At 36.5% G+C, this 21,193-nt stretch overlaps 1 protein-coding gene across 2 annotated transcripts in view; it reads right to left on the minus strand.

The window, feature by feature from the left end:
- Positions 1-21,193, minus strand: part of LOC149579403 (HIT-type Zinc finger family protein) — a 168,253-nt gene that overhangs the window by 135,445 nt on the left and 11,615 nt on the right. For both annotated transcript variants that reach the window (XM_089832511.1, XM_089832517.1), the window contains one exon: positions 4,515-4,612. In XM_089832511.1, the coding sequence (XP_089688637.1) occupies positions 4,515-4,588 (74 nt within the window). In that variant the 5' untranslated portion in view covers positions 4,589-4,612. The remainder of the gene's footprint in view (positions 1-4,514; positions 4,613-21,193) is intronic.

Consider the following 21,193-nt stretch of genomic DNA (forward strand, 5'->3'; position numbering starts at 1 on the left):
AGAAGTACACAAACTTCTCTTTAGCATGAGGCTTGGCGAGAATGTCAATCGTCTATTCATTAATGATAATGTGCCTCGAATGTTATAGAAACCATCTCGATATGGTGTACTCCCTCTTAGTCAATATCGTCAAATGTTAACTGATGTAGATCCTTAAGTTGCTTCCTTTGTCACAAAGGCATGCCCTATTCACACAATCTCAATCATCCAAAATATCTTGCTCCAAGAGTATCTTATCATCTGACATGATTCACATGAAACTTAAAGTGCTAGATCCAAGATTACTAGGGAGTTACTTTCATAAGATCAAGTCCTACACAAATGCCTCCACAATATACCTAATACACCATTCTTCTTTTCCTGCAAGATCATCCTTAGGAACCAAAGAAAAAAAATGGCAAATAGCTCTTGTAGTACATATAAGAATACAAATATAAGACCGGTCCTTACTTCAGGCTATGAGTATAGTTTCTAATGAAGAAGATCAGCACTGCACAACCATTCTCACACGACATTGAACAAATGCCCTGCTTCAAATCCTTTACAACAATCAGAATTAATAGCTCCAGTAAGAACAAGGATTCCATGGTGACAACATTATTATAATTTGAAGGATCCTTGGCACGTTAGGAATGAAACAAAGTCAAGGGACAATACTCTCAATCTCTGAAGGAGGACACATCCCCTGCTGCCCTAATCTAGAATGTGTTGGATACAGTAGTCTGTCAACCCACTCCAAAACGATTAGTGTTTAAGTTGTGATGATAATTAATGGCTGTCTCATTAACTATCAATATCAAGCCTTTTCATATCACCTATGACAACTTTGATTTTTGGTGATCAAAGCTGATTATCGATGACTCTTTATCTTCCCACGTCAAGTAGTCCATGAATTAATTATAATGAACTCAACTATATACGATCTCCATGAAACATCTGCTACAAAAGTCCAAGCATATTAAGTGTGTTTCAATAGTAGGCTTATATTTGATATATCCATCTTATATTCTCCTGTAAACTATATGTGAAGTTTCACACAGAACATGACAAACACCTTATTCCATTTAAATAAAGGGAGTCACTCATTCATTTGGTGGTTAAATGTTTGCTTATATGCGTTAACCATTAATCACAACAAATCGATGCCATGACCATTTTTTGCTATCAAGAAGATTAAAATATGTTTCTCATATGTTATTTGTACTATAATCTTAATTCAATCCCAACACTAAGTTGCACATATATCTTCTTCTCCAATGTGATTTGAGCAGCTTATTTGATGTATATAATCACCTCAAGAAAAGACCACGAAATTGCATCACTCGTCAGAGTCTAGGAGTTGACAACTCATTTTAGAAATGGGGCTGTTTTGGCTTCTGCCTATGATGCTCTCTGCTTGAACAAGGGAGGCGATTGGCATCTGCTTCTGGACAACCAATATATTCCGATTAATGGGTGAAGCTCATCCATATCATACATTTAATTGAAACTTTATGGAATTATTATAATCACATAAGTTCTTCCAGCAGAGGAAAGAACAACAGGAAATACAGGACTGCCTTTTATCTTTCGGCATGGTTCTTTGGCACGATAGAAACAGACACCCCCCTCACAAATAAAAGCACGGATGTAGAAACATCCATACAGCAGCAAGAACCAACAGGGTTTGAAACAACAAAAGCCAAAGCCAAGAAAAATCCCTTTCTAATGCAAATAGTATTAGTTATTTGAGAAGGGTTCAAGGTTGCTTGCTACTTGTGCAAAGCATAATTTCAGTAAAAATGGATATTATATGTTATCTTACATATATTTGCACTTGATATTTTTGAAATGCAATTGCATATCATAAAATTTATGCTTAATGTTGGACATATGGGTGCAGACAATTAAGCACTATTGGATAATATGATAACAATTAGATATATAATTGCTCAGAAATTCCTCTTGCTCTATTTGGAGGTTGCAACATTCTTTCTGAATTCTTTTGGAATGGATGACGTTTGTCAAGCAACCGCTTCTGGCAACACCTGTAAAAAAAAAAATTTAAATCACCCTTGTCCAAAACAGAAGCTCAGAAAATAGGCCACAGAATTGTAAGCAGACTTAATTTTGCTTGATGACCCATTTATGTTGTAGGAAAACTCAGCTCAAATGACAGAAGGAATATTGTATACTGTAAAAAAACTAGATGTATCTTAGTTGCAAGTTAAGATGGATTACACAGTTGTATTTAAGTGATCGAATAGAGTCTTCAATCGAAAAGTACTGTTATGCTTTCCCCTTTTAATGTGATATGAGTATGGCTTGTATTGAGTATATATTACATTACCCAATCCCCAAGTATCAATGTCCTGCCTCCCAAACTGGTGTTCGTGTCTCATTTCACAGAACTAAAAATCTATATAAATGACATGAAGTCTTTATGATGGAATTGAATGGATGTTGGTGAAGGAAGCTCCAGTGCTAGATAATGGTTATAAGATGAACCTATGTGTTTTGAAATTCTCAATAACCAGTTGCAATACTTGCATGTTCGCAGACCAACATAATGAAATTCCTGAATATTTACTTCTGCTATTTCTATAGACAATATTCATTCACTGGTTGATGTTCTTTCATCGTCCATGATTCTATTATCGAGTATTAACAACTTACTTAGCAAGAGCCAAAGAAGAGGCAAAACTCTTTGTTTAGAAAAAAAACCGTCAAGTGTTGCTTATAATGATGCAGTATTCTTCCTTATTGGGCCCAGTCCTCATCTGCGGCTCCTTTTTCAATTTCATATCACTGGAGGTTTCTTATACAAAACGCATCCCTTCTGCATGATCTCAACCTGCAGTCTCCAGCGAAGGAGGAGGTAGCCCTTCAACTGCAGGACCATAGATTCATCACGACTGATGTGAGTCCATTGTAAACTCCTATCCATGATTACAGCCAGGTAGGAAACCTGCTCTAATGTTGATTTTTCATCAGATTTAAGGGTTATAAGAATTTTAAATTGTAATCACTGTTCGTATATGCAGATTCTATGTGAGATATTGCTGCTGTATCTTGCTTTGCACTTATTGATTTCTGTACCCTACAAGATAATTTCATCAATCATTATATATATAATAGTGTGGAGACATGTCTCCCATATAGAAATACTCGTGACCAATCACTAACTAATTAATATATTAATTGATGTCAACAGTGTGATTAATAATTGTTATATCAAACTCAATCAAGTATATATGTATATTTAATAATATACATATACAATATTATAGAATTATACATATATATATGTAATTGATAACCATAATCATAGCAGTATACAAAAGAAGGATGGTGATCAAATGCTCAAGGCTGATAAGCCACTTATGCATTTGATTTCATTGATAGGAAAAATCTGACCGAAGCCACAATTCATTAACAGGTTCAAATAATGATGTTGAACTTGATCTTGCAGACAATATAAATCCAATAGACAATGATTTCCTAAATATTCCCTTTCATGATTGATGAACATTTAATCATAATTCATGAACTACATTTTATAATTCAGTAATTGTAATGCCTTTCTTTAGTATTGTGAAATAGACATATATGATATCACTGATATGGCTTATTCAAATACATTTTAACTATCAATTGCCATTTAATATTTATCTTTGACGTTTGGCATTGATCAATGATCAAGTTCCATACTGTGAAATGGTTTAGTTTAAAAATTCTATATATTTCTCTTTTTTTTTTGTATATATAATGCATATATAGATAAACACACACACACACATGTACCTATACGTACCCAAACCCCTAATAAAAATTCATATACCCACATGACAGGTTCTTGTACCTGCACTTGTCCCTGAACTTGAACCAGTAAAGTAAAATAAGATAATCATTGGATGTGATCAAGTGTCTTTTATCTGATCAACAGCCCTACTAGTTTTTCACATTAATTGGAATTCCTCTATTCTGTAGAAGACACCATTCTAATTAAAAAACTAATATCAATAAGTTTACAGGAATGGCATCTCAATAAACAATGTTGACAAACAAAGAGAGGGTGATGGAAGGTACACGTGCAAAAAAAATGGGGCCAAGAATCAAGGAAGCAGCAAAGGTGGTCCAAGGGGATTGAAACTCAAAGTGGAGAGGAGGAAATTTTATATAAGAAAGAGTTTGAAGAGGAAAGAGAATGACAAAAGTATAGGTATGGACCATACCATAAAAGCAGATAAAAGACCTTAAATAAGGAAAAAGCTTGGCCTAGAGTACTGTGTTGTTTGGTGAGAGAAGGATTATGAGTCTCTCCTACAAAAAAAATCCAAAAGCCAATAAACTGAGATTTCAACTTCTTTCCTGAATTTAATTATTAAAATAGAATATTCACTAGAGGAGATAGAATTCTGATAAAGTCGTTTAATAAAGTGAACATAATTATAATTGGAGATCAAATAAAATCCTCTCAATCACCCATTAACAAATCAAATACCAATGTGGACATGTGAAGATGGACGACTTACTACGGAAGGAGACATGTTGGACACTTGTACTTGGACTCTGCATGGACACATACTTGACATTGGCGAGGCCCCATCAAATTTCTCCTTTCTTACTTAACCTGCATAATAACAACTTTCAAGCTTTGGTCAAATTTATAGAGCCAGGTCACAAGTAAACAATTTCCATTACAATAAACAAGTTGACAGACAATTGTGAAGCAGTTATCTTATACCTCATTCCTATGCAAAGTTATAGAGCTGATCACATTTATCACCATAATTTACTCAGAGAGCTAAACACAATAACTATACTCCTTGATTATATAATCACATATTCTTAACAAAATCTTCAAAGATAAACAGGTGAAATCCCAGAAATCATAATGAAACCATGCAGTCAAACCTCACAAAAATGTGAAATTTAGCTTGTTCTTATTTTTAATGAGATACATATGGAGTTCCCAACATACACATGCTATAACCAAACTATATTGAGGGATAACAAGCAATTGTTTACAAAAGAGATGTTTAGAACTCTGTGTATATAGAGTGCCATGTTTTAATTGGTGCTTAATGCGTGTCTATGAAAAAACAGAAAAAGTTGTTTTGTTTAACCTTCTACCTTAGAATTTATATCTGACGATATATATTATAACAACTGACTCAGTGAAATTATCTATTTTCACAAAAGCAAACTTCTGTCCTCAGTTTTGAATTTTCTCTGTAAAAGTAAAGTCGGTCACAGGATAAGTAAAAGAAACTTTTCTGAGCACTATATGTTGATTATAGAGCAAAAACGACATACACAGCACAAACCAAGACTAGAGAACACAAAAACTCAGAAGTTACCTGTGAAAACCCTCCAACTTGAGGGGAAAAACCCAGCCACAAATATTATTTTATTATTGATAAACAAGAGTCTGATTTACACTACACAAGATGAAGCAATAATGATTTCTCTTTCAAATATGAAAACAATTAACAACGATTACAAAAAATACTCAAAACAAGAATAAGTGTTTTTTGTTCTTCACAATTCTTAGTCTGCTAATAATAATAAATGCTACAGACAATCACTGCCACAAGGAAAATCATAAATGGTAACCTCAAAACCATAAAATAAGACAAACTGAGAATACCATGCAAGAATAAAGCCCACCACCACACAAAAGACAGACTATTCATTGTTACTTTGTCATGTCAAAATGAAACAACTATTGTTGCACAAGAGGGTTACTCTTCAATATCTTGAATGGTCTGTCCATTCAATCCCTCCACCATATGGGTATATGAAACGATTTGTCCATTCAATGCCTTAAGCCAACGGAACATATGAAAGAATAATCATTGGCAATAAAAGAAAGACGACCAGCTGAATATTACAAACGTCTCCAAATAATATTAACAATAGGAATAACAAACACATCATGTTGAAAGGACAACCAACAACTTGCAATTAGAGACAACTGTCTCAAACATGAAGAAAGATATCTCCCGAAGCTACATCATCAACACTCCCTCTCATCTAGGGAGGTATCTTTTTAGATATCCATGTCATGGCTCTCTCAATATGACAACCACAATAGTTACACCCATTTGTGGAAAAGATTTTATCATGGAATCTCTCAATGCAACAACATCATGGAATCACTCGTGTCATGTCCACCATAGCTACTCCCATGTGGAAAGAAGCATATAAACAAGTACCCATCACGGAATCACTCAATGTGATATCATAGAATCTCTCAATATGATGTCAAGCATGCCTACACCCATGAGTGGAAAGAGCACATTTCTCAAGGGCGTTCGCCTCATATTTCTCCATCTTAGAGATATATGCATTGTAGTGCATAAAAAAAATCACCAATGCTGAGACTCCATCTCAGCAAGAGCAACATTCTCCACAACCCGAAGCTTGCCTCAAGAAAGTGCAAATTTCACTTGAGAGAGAGGCTTGGTGAGAATGTTAGTTGTCTATTCATCAGTGCAAATATACTTGAGTTGAATAGCTTTCCTCAGCACCATATCTCTGATGTAATGATATTTGATCTCCACATGTTTTGTTCTATCATGAAACACTGGATTGACATAAAGCTTCATATAACTTTGATTGTCACAGTGATGTACGGTTAGCTCCATTGTTTGAGCAAACGATACTGCAGGAAGTTTTTTAAGCCACACTGCTTATTGTGTAGCCACACATGCTGCAATATATTCAGCTTCTACAGTACTTTGTGCCACAGAGGTTTGCTTCCTGCTACACCAGGAAATCATGGCAGACCCCAAACTGAAACAACATACAAGAGTGCTTTTCATATCAGTTACACTCCCAGCCCAATCAAAATCACAATAACCTTGTAATTTTAGATCTTCATATAAGTACATCTCAGGCCATATCCAATTGTGTCATGCAAACATCTCAATATACGCTTGGTTGCAACCATATGGATTTGTCTTGGCTCACATATGAAATGACTAAGAGCACTCACTGCATTACAAGTACTTGGTCTAGTATTCACTAGATGCATCAACGATCCAATCAGTTGCCTGTACATGGTGGAATTTACCAAATTAGAGCTAGCTGCAACATCTCTCAATTTCTTCAAATTTGTCTCCATGGGTGTAGATATGGACTTGCAATCCAACATCCCAAACCTCTTCAGAATATATATTCAGGATTTCCCTTGACTAAGAATAATGTCATTGGGTCTTTGTAATGCATGAGACCAAGATCCTTCATCTAAAACTCAAAGGTTAAATCTTTCTTGCATTTAACAATTAGAATATCTTAAAACAGATCATCAACATAAAGAACCAAAATTAAGATTTTATCATTAACTAACTGAAATAAAGATTGAATCAGCACCATTCTTGGAAAATCCCAAGCTCATCAAGCATTGATGAATCCTTTCATGCCATGCACGAGGTGTTTGCTTAAGGTCATACAACGCCTTCTTCAAACTGCATACACGAGACTCCTTCCCATGGATCACAAAACAATCTGGTTGTTCAATAAACACCTCTTCTTCAATTACACCATTACAAAATGCAGTCTTTACATTCATTTGATGTAGCTTCCACCCTTTGGCTGATGCAATGGAGATAATAGTCTTGATACATGTAAAACAAGCTACAAGAGAAAGTATCTACTCATAAGAGAAAGTGTCTACTCATAATCTATCCCCTTCTTTTGAGAGAAACCTCTTGTCACAAATCTTGTTTTGTAGTTCTTTATTTTTAAGATTGTAGCTGCAATAGAGATGTTTATCTCTGATTTTTTGATATAGAAATTTGAATGTTATGACTGTTATGGTCATCTTCAGCTGAAAGAGTCATTTGTACGATATTTAAAGATAATAATATGTGAAAAGACATGTGTCCTACATCATGCGAAGAGGCATGTACATGGAAATATGAAATGTTGACGGTCTTGGATTAGAAATTTGAGGAGACCTTTGTGTGTAAACTGAAGAGTCACAATCCAATCTATTTATGTGATTGCACAGTTCATTGTAAGCAATTAAGTGAAAGCCTTGTACACTTATATTTTATTATCAATAAAAGAGATATTTTGCTACTGTAGCTAGGTTTTCCCTTCAAGTGGAAGGTTTTCCCAAGATAAATTTTTTGTGTATTTTGTGCATTTTATTTAATTTTCTTATGCTGTGATATCTCTATTTCTGGGCTCTAAACATTAACATGGCATCAGAGCCAGGTTGGAAAAAACTGCAATCAGAATCTAGCGTGATCAAGAAGCTTCAGAATATGACTTTGTGTAGAAATTTGGATTTCTGTGTAGCAGATATTTATTGTGCAAAGTTGTATTAAAGAAACGAAAATAAAGCTCCTAATTGTTGTGATCAAGAAAGGCGATTGTATATGCATTTTTTTCCTAACAGATGGCAGACTGGAGCCTTGCAAGCCAAATTGGAGGGCAACAATAGAAGTTCTATATCCAACTAAGATGTAGAAATTGCAACTCTGTGTGTGAAATCTATGTTGTTCATGTTTTGTTTTTTGACCAGGGTCCTCTGATCAATTTTTGGCTTTTATTCCTTCCTCTCTCTACATTCTTGAGAATGAAAAGGATTTCTGAGTCACTTGTATCAGGGTTTTGGGCATGTGTTCACCATTGGTTCTTTATTGCTTTGTACACGTTGGTTATTGCTTTTATGCATTCCAAGACATGAAGGAAGATGATTGTGAGTGATCTGATTTCCCCATCTTGCCGTAGTCAGATACCAGTGGCCCTGGCTCTACAATTTGGTCATTCTTCATTATCCATTCTCATTTAAAGATTTTTGCAGCATGAGCATATTAATGTCTCTTCTTGCCATGTCTATGCCTTTGGTGCTATTAAAGAAATGGAAACACAATAGGAAGATAAGTTTTTTTAACATTATTTGAATATACAATGTATAAAAGATTAATGTATATGTGTTTTATTTTAATATGTTTATTTTGTCTTGCTTTGTCTTGTGCAGTGTAACGACAAGGCATTTAAAGTTTAATCAGAAAGAGAACATGACATGCTGCTGCCGATGGTTATCCAAAGAACATTTCTTTTTGTGACTCTTGTCATTATTATTTCTCGCCTGATTCACTCTTGGTTTTTGTGCATGTCGTGGAACTCACGCCAGATTATGTATTAGTCGAGATTTTATAAGCATGTATCATGTCAGGCAGTGTCATGGATAGTCTCGGAATTTGATATGCAAGAATACAATTTACCTATATCGGTTTGAAAACTTTCTTGTCTTTGTTAATAGTTGGATTAATGTTGCTTATAGGGAGGTGGTTGTGTCTCTGGCCAATTTTATAACCAATCAAATAAATAGAATAAAATCATTTTGCCACATAGATGTTTGGTGTCAGATGTTTATGCTATTCTTGTGGCGGTTAAGGTTGTAGCTGGTGCTTGACTTCAGCATATTTTGTTTATTAAAAATTGATTGACAGTGTGCTCTGTCTGAAGCATTCTAAAGGGGAATTTTGCAAACAGGGACAGTGATGATCTTAAGGATGATGTCAGTGCTATGATTTTCTCTAGTGTTCTTGAAAGATGGGAACCATGAAGATAGGCAAAATGCTGAAAAGAAGACATCTGGCATAGAGAGAATGATTGCTAGAGTGCTCAAAAGTATTATGGTATGTCTGAGCTATTTATGGTAAAGGCTTTTGACAGCATGTCGGACCTTTCAACCTACTAATCCATCCTATGGCAAGTTCTTTATCAGTTTTTGTCATTAACCCAAACCCTATTGCATGGGGAGGGTGCACTCATGAAATCCTATAAATTTGCATCAATTGAGGCTCCCTTTGGAAAAATATGCTCACCAATAGTCTTTCGTTCCCTTGTGACTTCTGATTTCAATGTTCCATCAGGATTGTGCCAGATTATTATAGGGGTGGCTCATTCACTGATCCAGATGATTGTTACAGTAAAAATATGATGTTGTATTTTAGTGGTTCTGTTCTTTCAACTGGAAGTGTGTTGCCTTCTCTTGATAGCCACACGAATGGAGATTCAAGTTACTGCATATTTGCACTGCAAGTCCGAGGCATTCATACATTCAAGGAACTTTACAAACAATACCTTTGTCTTGCAGTAGTTCTTATAGGTGCTTGATGTTCTCAGCACAGGAACAGCTTCTAGGCTGATAGGGTATTTGCTCTGCTCTTGAGACACTGCAACTGTTGTAATACAATATGAAGGACAGGCAGGGCTCAGCTAAGTACTTTCAATAATTTACTCTAATCTTGATCCTGCATGCTTTTATAGTTCTTGTAAGCAGGGCTCAAGATGAGCAAGCAACACCAAGCAATTGATATTCTAAGTAAAGAGTGCTTATATGTCTATTATGTATGACCTAACCTGTGATAGTTTATCCTCTATGTGATTTGTTCTGTAGGAACTCATTAGCAGAGACTGAAATCAATATTCTCAGGAGTAGAGACTACTGATTATTAGCGTGGAGCAACAAGAAGCAATGAGATGAATATACATATTGAAAGGGAGACTATTCAGCTTCAGATGGAGGTTATGTGATAGGAGATGTCCAACCCTTTGCAAGTTTATGCAATAGTCAGCTATTTTATTGAGGCCATTAAAGTTGTCCCTACTAAGAGGGTGTTTCTATTAAGAGATAATCTCAGTTATTGAAGCATTCTTCTCTGGGAGAAGTTTGAGGTAAAAACCCTCGTTCCAGCATCTGCAACTAAGTATGGTGGATCACCCTTTGCGAGTAGGCATGGTGGAAATGCACTCTTCTCTAGGAGAAGTTTGAGGTAAAAGCCCTCGTTCCACCCTCTATGAGTAGGTATGGTGGACCACCCTCTACAAATAGGCATGGTTGAAATGTATTCTTCTTTGGGAGAAGTTTTGAGGTTAAATCCTTCGTTCCACCCTCTAAGTAGGTATGGTGAAAGTCACATGTGTGACCTTAATTTTATATAAAATATCTATGGTGAATTATGTTATGACTAAGATAACATGATGTGAATTATCATTAACATCTTTGGTTGCAGCTATGTGTGCCTGCCTTTCTAAAGATCTCTCTTGCTAAGAGGGAGTGTTAAAGATTGTAGTTGCAATAGAGATCTTTATCTCTGATTTTTTGAAATAGAAATTTGAGTGTTATCACTGTTATGGTCATCTTCAGCTGAAAGAGTCATTTGTGAAAATATTTAAAGATAATATTATTGTATAAGACGTGTCATACGTCATGCAAAGAGGCATGCACATGGAAATATGAAATGTTGAGGGTCTTGGATTAGAAATTTGAAGAGACCTTCTTGTGTAAACTTAAGCGTCACAATTCAATCTATTTATGTGATTGCTCAGTTCATTGTAAGCAATTAAGTGAAAGCCTTGTACACGAATATTTTATTATCAATAAAAGAGATATTTTGCTGGTGTGGCTTGGTTTTTCCCTTCAAGTGCAAGGGTTTTCCCTGGATAAACCTTTTGTGCATTTTGTGCATTTTATTTAATTTTCTTATGTTGTGATATCTCTATTTTTGGGCTCTAAACATTAACACTTAAGACTTCCACCAACTGCATGTTTGATCTTGAAAAGCCACTTGGAAGACCCAAGTGATTTTTTTTAGGCCTTGGTACAACATCCAAAACAACATTATTGATGATAGACTGATATTCTTCTAACATAGCATCTCTCTAAACTTTCTGATTGGATGTTTCCTCAAAGCTAGAAGGCTCAGACTTGATGTGACTCATTAATGCCAGCATATTCTGAAAATTGTTGTGGTCTCTTGCTTTCTCTAAAAGTGCCACAAGTAGCTGCATATTTTCCTACCACTTGCATAGTTTGTCTAGCCCATAGAGGTGCATTTCTACCTATAGAAACGTTACTTTGCCCATCAGTTGGTTCTATAGGATCAACTAAATCAAAAGTCTCTTCTAGTTCAGTGGATTCCCTCTGAATCTCATGAGAATGATCAGGATAAATGTTCATACCCTAAGGTGCCACTTGTTCTTTGTTGTCTATCTATAAGGAAGACCCTTTTAATCTTTTGATGGAAACTTCCTCTTCAAAAGATACATCCTTGTTGATCTCAATTTGTTTCTTAACTTGGAATGTAAATGTAACGACCCTGTCTGGTTATATCTATATCAAGCATCAATTTCTTTCATATTTCAATGGTTTGACATTTTGTCAAACACTTGGTAGGCTAACTCAATACAACTGTAATGACAAATCTCTCGTGAAGTTTGAGTTAATTAAATTTGTATTTAGAACATATATATTGAATACTAAAATCATTATTGGTATCACAACTTTGTAAGCACAATTTTCAAGTGAATGTGTATGCTGACACTAACACAATCACATAGACTAATAACCATCTTAATTCAATGCAAATCTGATTGCTTACATGACAGTCAACAATTGAAAATTGAAATTGCATACACTAAATGTGTTTACAATGGAACTTGGATGATGGATGCAGGAATACAAAGGCCAAAAGATGCAACAATCTGCCCAGCAGTCTTGAACACTCGAACATTCCATACAGCAGTCATTGACAGTAACTTTTGGCAGCCATGTTAGGAAGGGTTAGTACTTGTGCTGCCTCCAATACTAATCACAGCCTTCTCTAATAGCTTCCTGGGTTCTTAGGGTCTGATTGCAAGCCCATTAAAATTCAATTGAGGCCCTGTACTGTCCAACACAGCCCTCTAACAAAATTGCAAGCTTTCCCTGTCAAACGCAGGTCTGAAAAATGGCAAAGTCAATGCCCTTCAGCCGCCAAATATGCCAACCTTGGCAATGCCAATATGTACGGATCAGATCTTTCAAATAGAAGAACGAAGCACCAACAAGAAAAGACTCCAAATATCAATTCTCTAACAAGTGCATTTCTCAGCAGAAATAGCATCTCCTAGCCATAGTCAACCACAATAAAGGAGATGCTAACAAACTCATAGAAAATAAATCTCTTCTCAGCCACAGTGTGAAACAGTAGAGAAGTTAGGCAAACTTAGCTATAACTCAGCAGCTAAATGGCAAAGCGATTGCAAATGCAATTCTCGGATCTCAAAACCCTTATACTTCAACAAGGGCACAAACTCAAAAGCTCCTCACAAGTAACAAAAGTAAATAATCAATCGAATGTTGTACTCATCAAATTGGCTCATATTTATAATCTCCAAATGGCACAAAGTTTCCCAGATGAACTTCACTTAGGAAGCTTCCCACATACAACATTAAAATATAATAAAATGTCATTATAAACTAATTGATTAATTGCTTTTGGCTCCGAAAATGACCTTTTCTACCATAACTTAAAATTCTGACACTTCTTGTTCCCATGATTTAAAACTTTTCATCGCGGTTCCAACGAGCTATGATACTAAGACAACCAACAAAAATAGCAACCTCAACGTATTTAGATAATAATAATAATTCACCCGTCTTGCGAAAACAGTTGAAGAAGCATCAAAATCAAAATCTGACAACACCAAAGCGATCCTGATGATGAAAGATGACGAATGAACCTACCGGGTGATTTACAATAAATAGATGCTCCCTCCAAGATTCTTGGAGCTCAAACTAGAAGCTTGAAATAAAAAAGTGAGCGTGTCCTCTAACTCAACTGAACTCATCGAACCAATAGATTGACTTACCATAAATAGTATGTCCCTCAAATGGGGCCAAAACACACCATAGGCTGCTAGAAAGCCTATAACCACACCACTGAGACCCTCAAATCCCACTATTAGCTCACGAGGGTCGCGATGGTGAACTGACCTAGCGAACTACAGGAACCTACTAAAAATGCGGACATTACAATAAATCCTGTAGACCTTAGAAGACTCACTGAAACCCACAAATATACCTTTCTTGTCTGATGGTTCTAGTTAGATATTTTATCATTAAAACATGAATATAAACATGACTACCAAAAATTCTTAAGTGTCTAACATTGGGTTTGACACCTGTGAAGGCCTCTTTAGGAGTCATATTCCCTAAAATTTTATAAGGACTTCGACTCTAAATATAGACTATAGTTCTAGAAGCGTTTGCTCAAAGAACAGTTGGTAAATTTTCATCATGAATCATGGCTTTGACAGCCTCAACTTTGGATCTGTTTTTTCTTTAAGTGCTCCATTTGTTTAGTGTTGTAAGGGACACAGAACTCCCTCTTAATCGTTGCCTCAATTCAAAAAAATTGAAAGACTGCTAAAGTGTAGTCTCCACCATTATCATATCTCAAAATCATGATCCTTTTTCCAAACATTTTTCAGCCTGAGCTTTGAATTCTTTGAATATATGAAGTACTTCAGATTCCATAGATTTTAAGATATAAATCTGAGACTTTCAAGAATAGTCCTCAATAAAAATTACATAATACCAAAATCTACTCAAATAAGCCACCGACATTGGTCCACATAAATTAGATAAGATAAGATAAATGCATTAATGTCCAAGAGACAAACAAAAGGGTCTAAGGGACTGAAAGATTACAGACAACAGCCAAAAAGGAGAGCACCAAACGATGTCCAGGGAAAGAAAAAAAGAAAGCAAAAGAGGAAGAACCACAAAAGCAAGGACTAAGGGTCCTTCCTAGGCATGAAGTCCACACCGAAGGGTTGGACTCAAGAAACTTCGAGCCCTAGGTCGTCTCTAAGTAATGTTGGAGAAGTGACATCGAGTGAACCCGCTGCAGGGCCTTACAAATCTGGAATGGCAGAAGATAAAGGTATTGGATAGCCACTTCACAGCCCAAGCAGGAGACATGGGTGAAAAAAAAGGCAATAATAAGCTCGTCTGAGTCCTAGCTCTAGGGAAATAGAAGTTTTAAGGTGTGTTTGTGAAGCTGAGTAGCCTCCTTGAGGTAGAGTGCAAGGCATTGTTGATCCATGTATCTTAAAAAGGTTGAGAGGGACTTGCAACCTTTGAATAGACAATAGAATCTCCCTTTGATCTCGTAGTAGGTGGGGCATCGAAAAATGAAGTGGGTCTTTGTCTCTGCCTCCACCAAGTCACATAGCCAACAGATTTGATCCTTTCTATCAATACAGTGGTCAGTTTCAATCTAAGCCAGTATGAGCCAACTTTGAAGGACCCCAGAGAGATATGCAAGTGATATAGGAGCATCCTAGGTATAAGAGCAATCTTGCATCATCCAAAAATATTTTCTTTTTGTTTCTTGAATAAGAGTTGTGTCTCAGTGCAGAGTTGTTGTTTCTGGAGGCTTGCTACTTAGTAAGTTAGTCATGCGAGCTTGGAATGTCCTAATTTCAGAGGTGGATGTTCATCTTTGATATATCAGCCTGCCAGTTGAGGCTCAACATCATTCAATGAGTATTCATGGAGTTATTGCGGATTTTTGGTGTACAATTTTGGTATAAAAACTTCAGGCTCATCATTGAAGACCTTAGAGGCCCCGAATGGGCTCTAAAATGGGGTCAACTAAAGCTTGAACAAATCGAGTCATGTAAACCGGAAGCTGAGGATTCTGAAAAGGGGTTATAATAGTCAATCAGAGAAACGTTCTGAAAGTTATAGCCTTCCGAAATTAGTCCGGCCAAAATTTCCAAAATAAGTTTCAAAGGTGTATTAGGCTGACTATATATGTAATTTTAGAGTTAGTTGGTCTCAAAGGTTAGGGTTTGATGTATAGAAACTTCCCAGGCGGTGTAAAAATGTCTATTTAAGAAATGCTCGTACATTTTCTAGGACAACTATTGGTAATAGTTCGCAGCTCTATGTTGCAAATTATTGTAAGGAACGCGTCTGTGTGGGTTTGCATATTGTATTTCAAAATTTTGTAATTCTGCATTTGCGGGGATATTCAGAAGCCCATATTTTATTTTCACAAATTGTTGTTATTTCTTTGTTTCTATTATGTGTTTGTGGTATTAAGAGGAGCACCCTTCATCAATTGGTATCAAAGAGTACCTTCATCACGTAGGTATCAGAGCAAGAGTTCCCGAGTGTGTAAACAGATTGTCAACTGTGAGGCAGTTGCACTAGGACCGTTGTTTAGGGTGAGCATGTAGACTAATCGTCGATTGTGAGGCAGTTGCACTAGCATTTCAGCATAAGCACGAAAAATGCCTCCACGAAGAGGGCGTGGTGGAAGAGCTATAGATGTTTTACCTGAGGGTTTAGAGCCCTCCAGAAACAGATGCAAACATTGGAAAAATAAATGCACAAAGGAATAAATCTTGTCATAAGAGATGAAAGTGACGATGAAGGCGAATAAGAAGAAAATGTTGAAGTAGAGGCAGTTCTAAACCCAAAAGAAGAATGACTTTTCAAGGCCATCTCCAAAATTGGAAAAAGACCTAAGTTTGAGGTTCCCACATTTTTGATAAATCTTAATCCAGAGGAGTTGATCGATTGGATCAATGAATTGGAGGAATACTTTGAGTATGAAGATATTAAGAATCCTGATAGGGTCAAGTTCGCAAAGGCGAAACTAAAGGGACATGCGAAGATCTGGTGGCAGGAGATTCGATTGGAGCAAAATAAAAGAGGAAAGTTCAAAATCATCAAATGGGATCGGATGATAGCTAAATTAAAGCAATAATTCATTCCAATGCATTATGATCTTGACCTACTAAAAAAAATGCAAGGGTTGAAGCAAGCGGTAAGATCTATTCAGAGTATACCGAGGAATTCCATTGAGTTCTCATCAGAACTGGCCATGTGTAAGTTGATAAAGAGAAAGTTGCTCGTTATCTTAATGGGTTGAGGCCAAGCATTCGGGAGGAACTAAGTCTAGTTCGAATGAATGCCCTAAGAGTTGAGAAAAAGTTGAACAAGAAGTTCGATAACAAGAATAGTGGAAGAGGTCATGGTGGAAAATCTGGCAGACGGTCTTATAGAGGCCAAAATGATGATCACAAGAACAAGAACAAGGATGAGGCCAACAGTAGCAATCAGAACCAAAGGGGAAACAATTTCAAACATTTCCATGATCAAAACAATAGAGAGAGAGGAAGAGGGCAAGGATTTGGAAGAGGAGGTTTTCATGGAAAATGTTTTCATGGTGAAGAAGAGGAGCATAGAGCATTTGAATGTTCCCAATGCCAAAGAAGGATAGATAGAAGAACTGAAGGTCAAGCCAAAGTTGCGCATGTTGACAAAGATACCAAATCATCTCATTTTGAAAATGCTGAAAGAGGAAAAGTCCTAATTAATCGAAGAGTCTTGCTGAATGCTTGCTGAATGGTGAGAATGAACCTAATCAAAGGAGGAGTTTGTTTCGCACAAGTTGCAAATGTAAAGATAAGGGTTGAGATGTGATCATTGATGGTGGAAGCACTGACAATCTGATGTCAAAAAAGATGGTCACGAAATTAAATCTCAAGAGGCAAAAACACCTGCGTCCATACCGTATTCCCTGGGTGCAAGATGACCACAAGGTCATGGTCACTGAGCAATACCTAGTGAAGTTCAAGATTAGAAGCTACCAGGATGAGGTGTTGTGTGATATCATACCTATGAACATATGTCATATGTTGCTGGGTAGGTCATGGCAGTTTGACAAACATGTTGTACATGATGTGTGAGCAAATACCTACACTTTGACAAAGGATGGAGTGAAATAAAAGTTGAAGTTGTTAAAGGAGAAAGAAGAAAAGGTATATAGTGTCATCAAAATGTGTTTTGTTGATGGAAATGAATTTCTCAAAGGTATGAAGTGTGAGCGTATGTGTTTTGTTGTAATCCCAAAAGATGGTAAAGAAAGTAGAAGAGGTACCTATAGAAGTTACAGATTTGTCAGGAGAGTTTCCTGATATTGTGTCAGATAATGTACCTGATGGATTACCCTAGTGAGGAATATCAGTCGCCAAATGACCTTGATCCCAGGAGCCAATTTGCCAAACAAGGCAATGCATAGAATGACACCAATAGAAAGTGAGGAGTTGAATAGACAAGTGTATGAGTTATTGCAAAAGGAGTTGATTCCAGAGAGCCCGAGTCCATGTGTTGTACCAGCAGTATTAGCACCAAAAAAGAATGGAAAATGGAGGATGTGCACAGATTCGCAGGCCATCAACACGATCACAATCAAGTACATATTTCCATTGCCAAGGATGGATGATTTAATGGACTGTTTGAGTGGAGTTGTGTATTTCACAAAGATAGATCTGAAGAGTGGGTACCATTAGATTCACATCGTAGAAGGAGATGAGTCGAAGACTGCCTTCAAAACAAGGGAAGAATTGTACAAGCGATTAGTCATGCCGTTTGGGCTAATCAATGCACCAAGCACTTTCATAAGGTTCATAAATGAGGTACTGAAGGAGTTTTTGGGTAAGTTTGTCATTGTTTACCTAGATGATATATTGATCTTTAACAAGACATTGGAGGGGCATTTGATGCACATCCGTAAGGTTTTTGATAAGTTGAGAGAAGAAACGTTGCTAATAAATTTGAAGAAGTGCAGTTTTGTGAAGAAAGAATTGGTGTACTTGGGATTTGTAGTATCAATAGGTCTGAAAATGAACCCTGAGAAAGTGAAGGCTATCCTTGAATGGCCTACTCCAAGGAGTACGACTAAGGTAAGATCTTTCCATAGACTAGCTAATTTTTACAGAAAGTTTATCAAAGGTTTTAGTAGTATTTGTGGGCCTTTGACTGAAACAATGAGAGGGGATAGGAAAGAATTTAAGTGGACTGTAGGAGCAGATAAGAGTTTTAATCTGTTGAATCAAAAAGTTACAGAGCAGCATGTTTTAGCACTTCCAGAATAGGGTGTTTCAAGTAGACTGTGATGCTAGTGGTACTGCAATAGGAGTTGTTTTGAGCCAAGAAGGTAGACCTGTTGCTTATTTTAGTGAAAAGTTGAATGATGCCAAAAGAAAATATTTTGTTTATGATTAGGAATTTTATGTTATAGTTCAGGCGTTGAAGAAGTGAAGACATTATCTTCTTCTTAAAAAATTTGTTTTGTATATTGATCATCAAACTTTGCAATATTTGAATAGTCAAGGAAAATTGAACCAAAGACATTTGAAGTCGGTTGAGTTTTTGCAGGGTTATACATTTGTTTTGAAACATAGGAGTGGAAAGTCTAACGAAATTTACAGATGCTCTTAGTAGAAGACATCTTTTGCTGACAGAAAAATTGAGGTGGTTGGGTTCAAGAAACTCAAGAATTTATATCCAGAGGATCCTGATTTTGCCGAAGCTTGGAAGGCTTGTGCATAACCTGTTACACTTGATAGGACGAAATGGTTGGATTTTATAATCCAAGATGGTATGTTGCTCAAAGGATGTCAATTGTGCATTACCAGAAGTTCTATGAGAGAATCTCATCAAGGAGAAGCATAATGAAGGGTTGGCTGGACACCTTGGTAGAGATAAGACAATTGCTTTGGTTGCTAAGAATTATTACTCGCCACAGTTGCAACGAGATGTGAAGAAGTTTGTGCAAAGTTGCAAAGTATGTTAGATGGCAAAAGGAGTGAAGTAGAATACTGAGTTATATCAACCATTACCTGTACAAGAGAAGTTGTAGGAGGATGTTAGCATGGATTTTGTTTTTGGTTTACCAAGGCCACAGCAAGGGCAAGATTCAATATTTGTAATGGTTGACAGATTTTCAAAAAAGACACATTTCATTTCCTGCAAGAAGACTAGTGATGTTGTTCATGTGGCGGAGTTATTTTTCAAATAAGTGGTGAGACCACACGATCTTCCAAAGAGTATAGTTTTAGATTGAGATACCAAGTTTGTTGGGTATTTTTGGCGTACATTGTGGAAAAAATTGAAGACAGGTTTGAAATTCAGTTCATCACATCATCCACAAACTGATGGACAAACCAAAGTTGTGAATCAAAGTTTGGGGAATTTGTTGTGATGCTTGGTTGGAGGTAAACCAAAGGGTTAAAATTTGATTTTACCACATGTAGAATTTACATACAATAATTCTGTCAACAGAATTATAACAGAATTATTGGTAAATCGCCATGCTAGATTGTATATGGGAGCAATCCCATAAATGCCTCTAAATTGAGACAATGGATAAAGGAGAAATAAGTAGTGCTGAAGCAGAAAAATTTGTTGAACATTTGAAGAATATCCACGAGGAGGTGAGGAAGGACATTATTAAGATGAATACACAATATAAAGCTAAGCAGATATGAAAAGGAAGTATAAGGAATTTCAGATCAGAGATGAAGTCATGGTTCATTTGAGAAAGAAGCGTTTTACAGTGGGTACATATAATAAGCTGAAAATAAAGAAGTTTGGATCGTACAAGATAGTGAAGAGGCATGATTCTGGAAATGCCTATGAAGTGGAGTTGCCTGTTGAATTGCGTATTATTATATTTCACCAGTATTTAACATTTTAGATTTGATAGAGTATTATGAAGGAGGTGATGGATATGAAGTTGCAGAAGCACAGTGGAGTATTCCAGCAACTAATTCGGCTACAAAGTAGATTGAGAAGATACTGGATAGCCATGTTGGCAAAAGTACAAAGAACAGAACTTATGAAGAACACGTGATCAAATGGAAAGGGAGGTTGGTAGAAGATTCATCATGGCTAGCAAAGGAGGAGGTTAATTGCCTTGGTTTTCCTCTGAACACTAGACACGTGACGGGGTCACTTCTCAAATTACCTCGAGTGTTTGACGCAGGAGCATCCTAGATGTAAGAGCAATCTTGTATCACCCAAAAATATTTCCTTTTTGATTCTTGAATAAGGGTTGTTTCAATATAGAGTTGTTGTTTCTGAAGGCTTGTTACTTAGTAAGTCAATCATTCAAGCTCGAAATGTCCTAATTTCAAAGGTGGATGTTCATCTTGGATATATCAGCTTGCCAGCTGAGGTGCAGTGTCATATCATGAGTATTCGTGGAGTTATTGCGAATTTTTGGTGTGCAATTTTGGTATAGAAACTTCAGGCTCATTGCTGAAGACCTTAGAGGCCCCGAATGGGCTTCGAAATGAGGTCAATTGGAGTTTGAACAAGTTGAGCCTTGTAGATCAAAAGCTAAGGATTCTGAAAAATGGTTACAATAGCCAATCAGCACAACGGTTTGAAAGTTGTGGCCTTCCAAAGTTGGGCCAACCAAAATTTCCAATATAAGTGTCAATGGTGTATCGAGATGACTCTATATGTAATTTTAGAGTTAGTCAGTCTCAAGGTTTAGGGTTTGATGTCTAGAAACTTCCCAAGCAGTGTAAAAATGTCCATTTAAGGAATGCTCAT

This window comes from Cupressus sempervirens, chromosome 1, assembly GCF_028749045.1.
Source record: "Cupressus sempervirens isolate cs-2001-9-10 chromosome 1, ASM2874904v1, whole genome shotgun sequence".
NCBI lineage: Eukaryota > Viridiplantae > Streptophyta > Pinopsida > Cupressales > Cupressaceae > Cupressus > Cupressus sempervirens.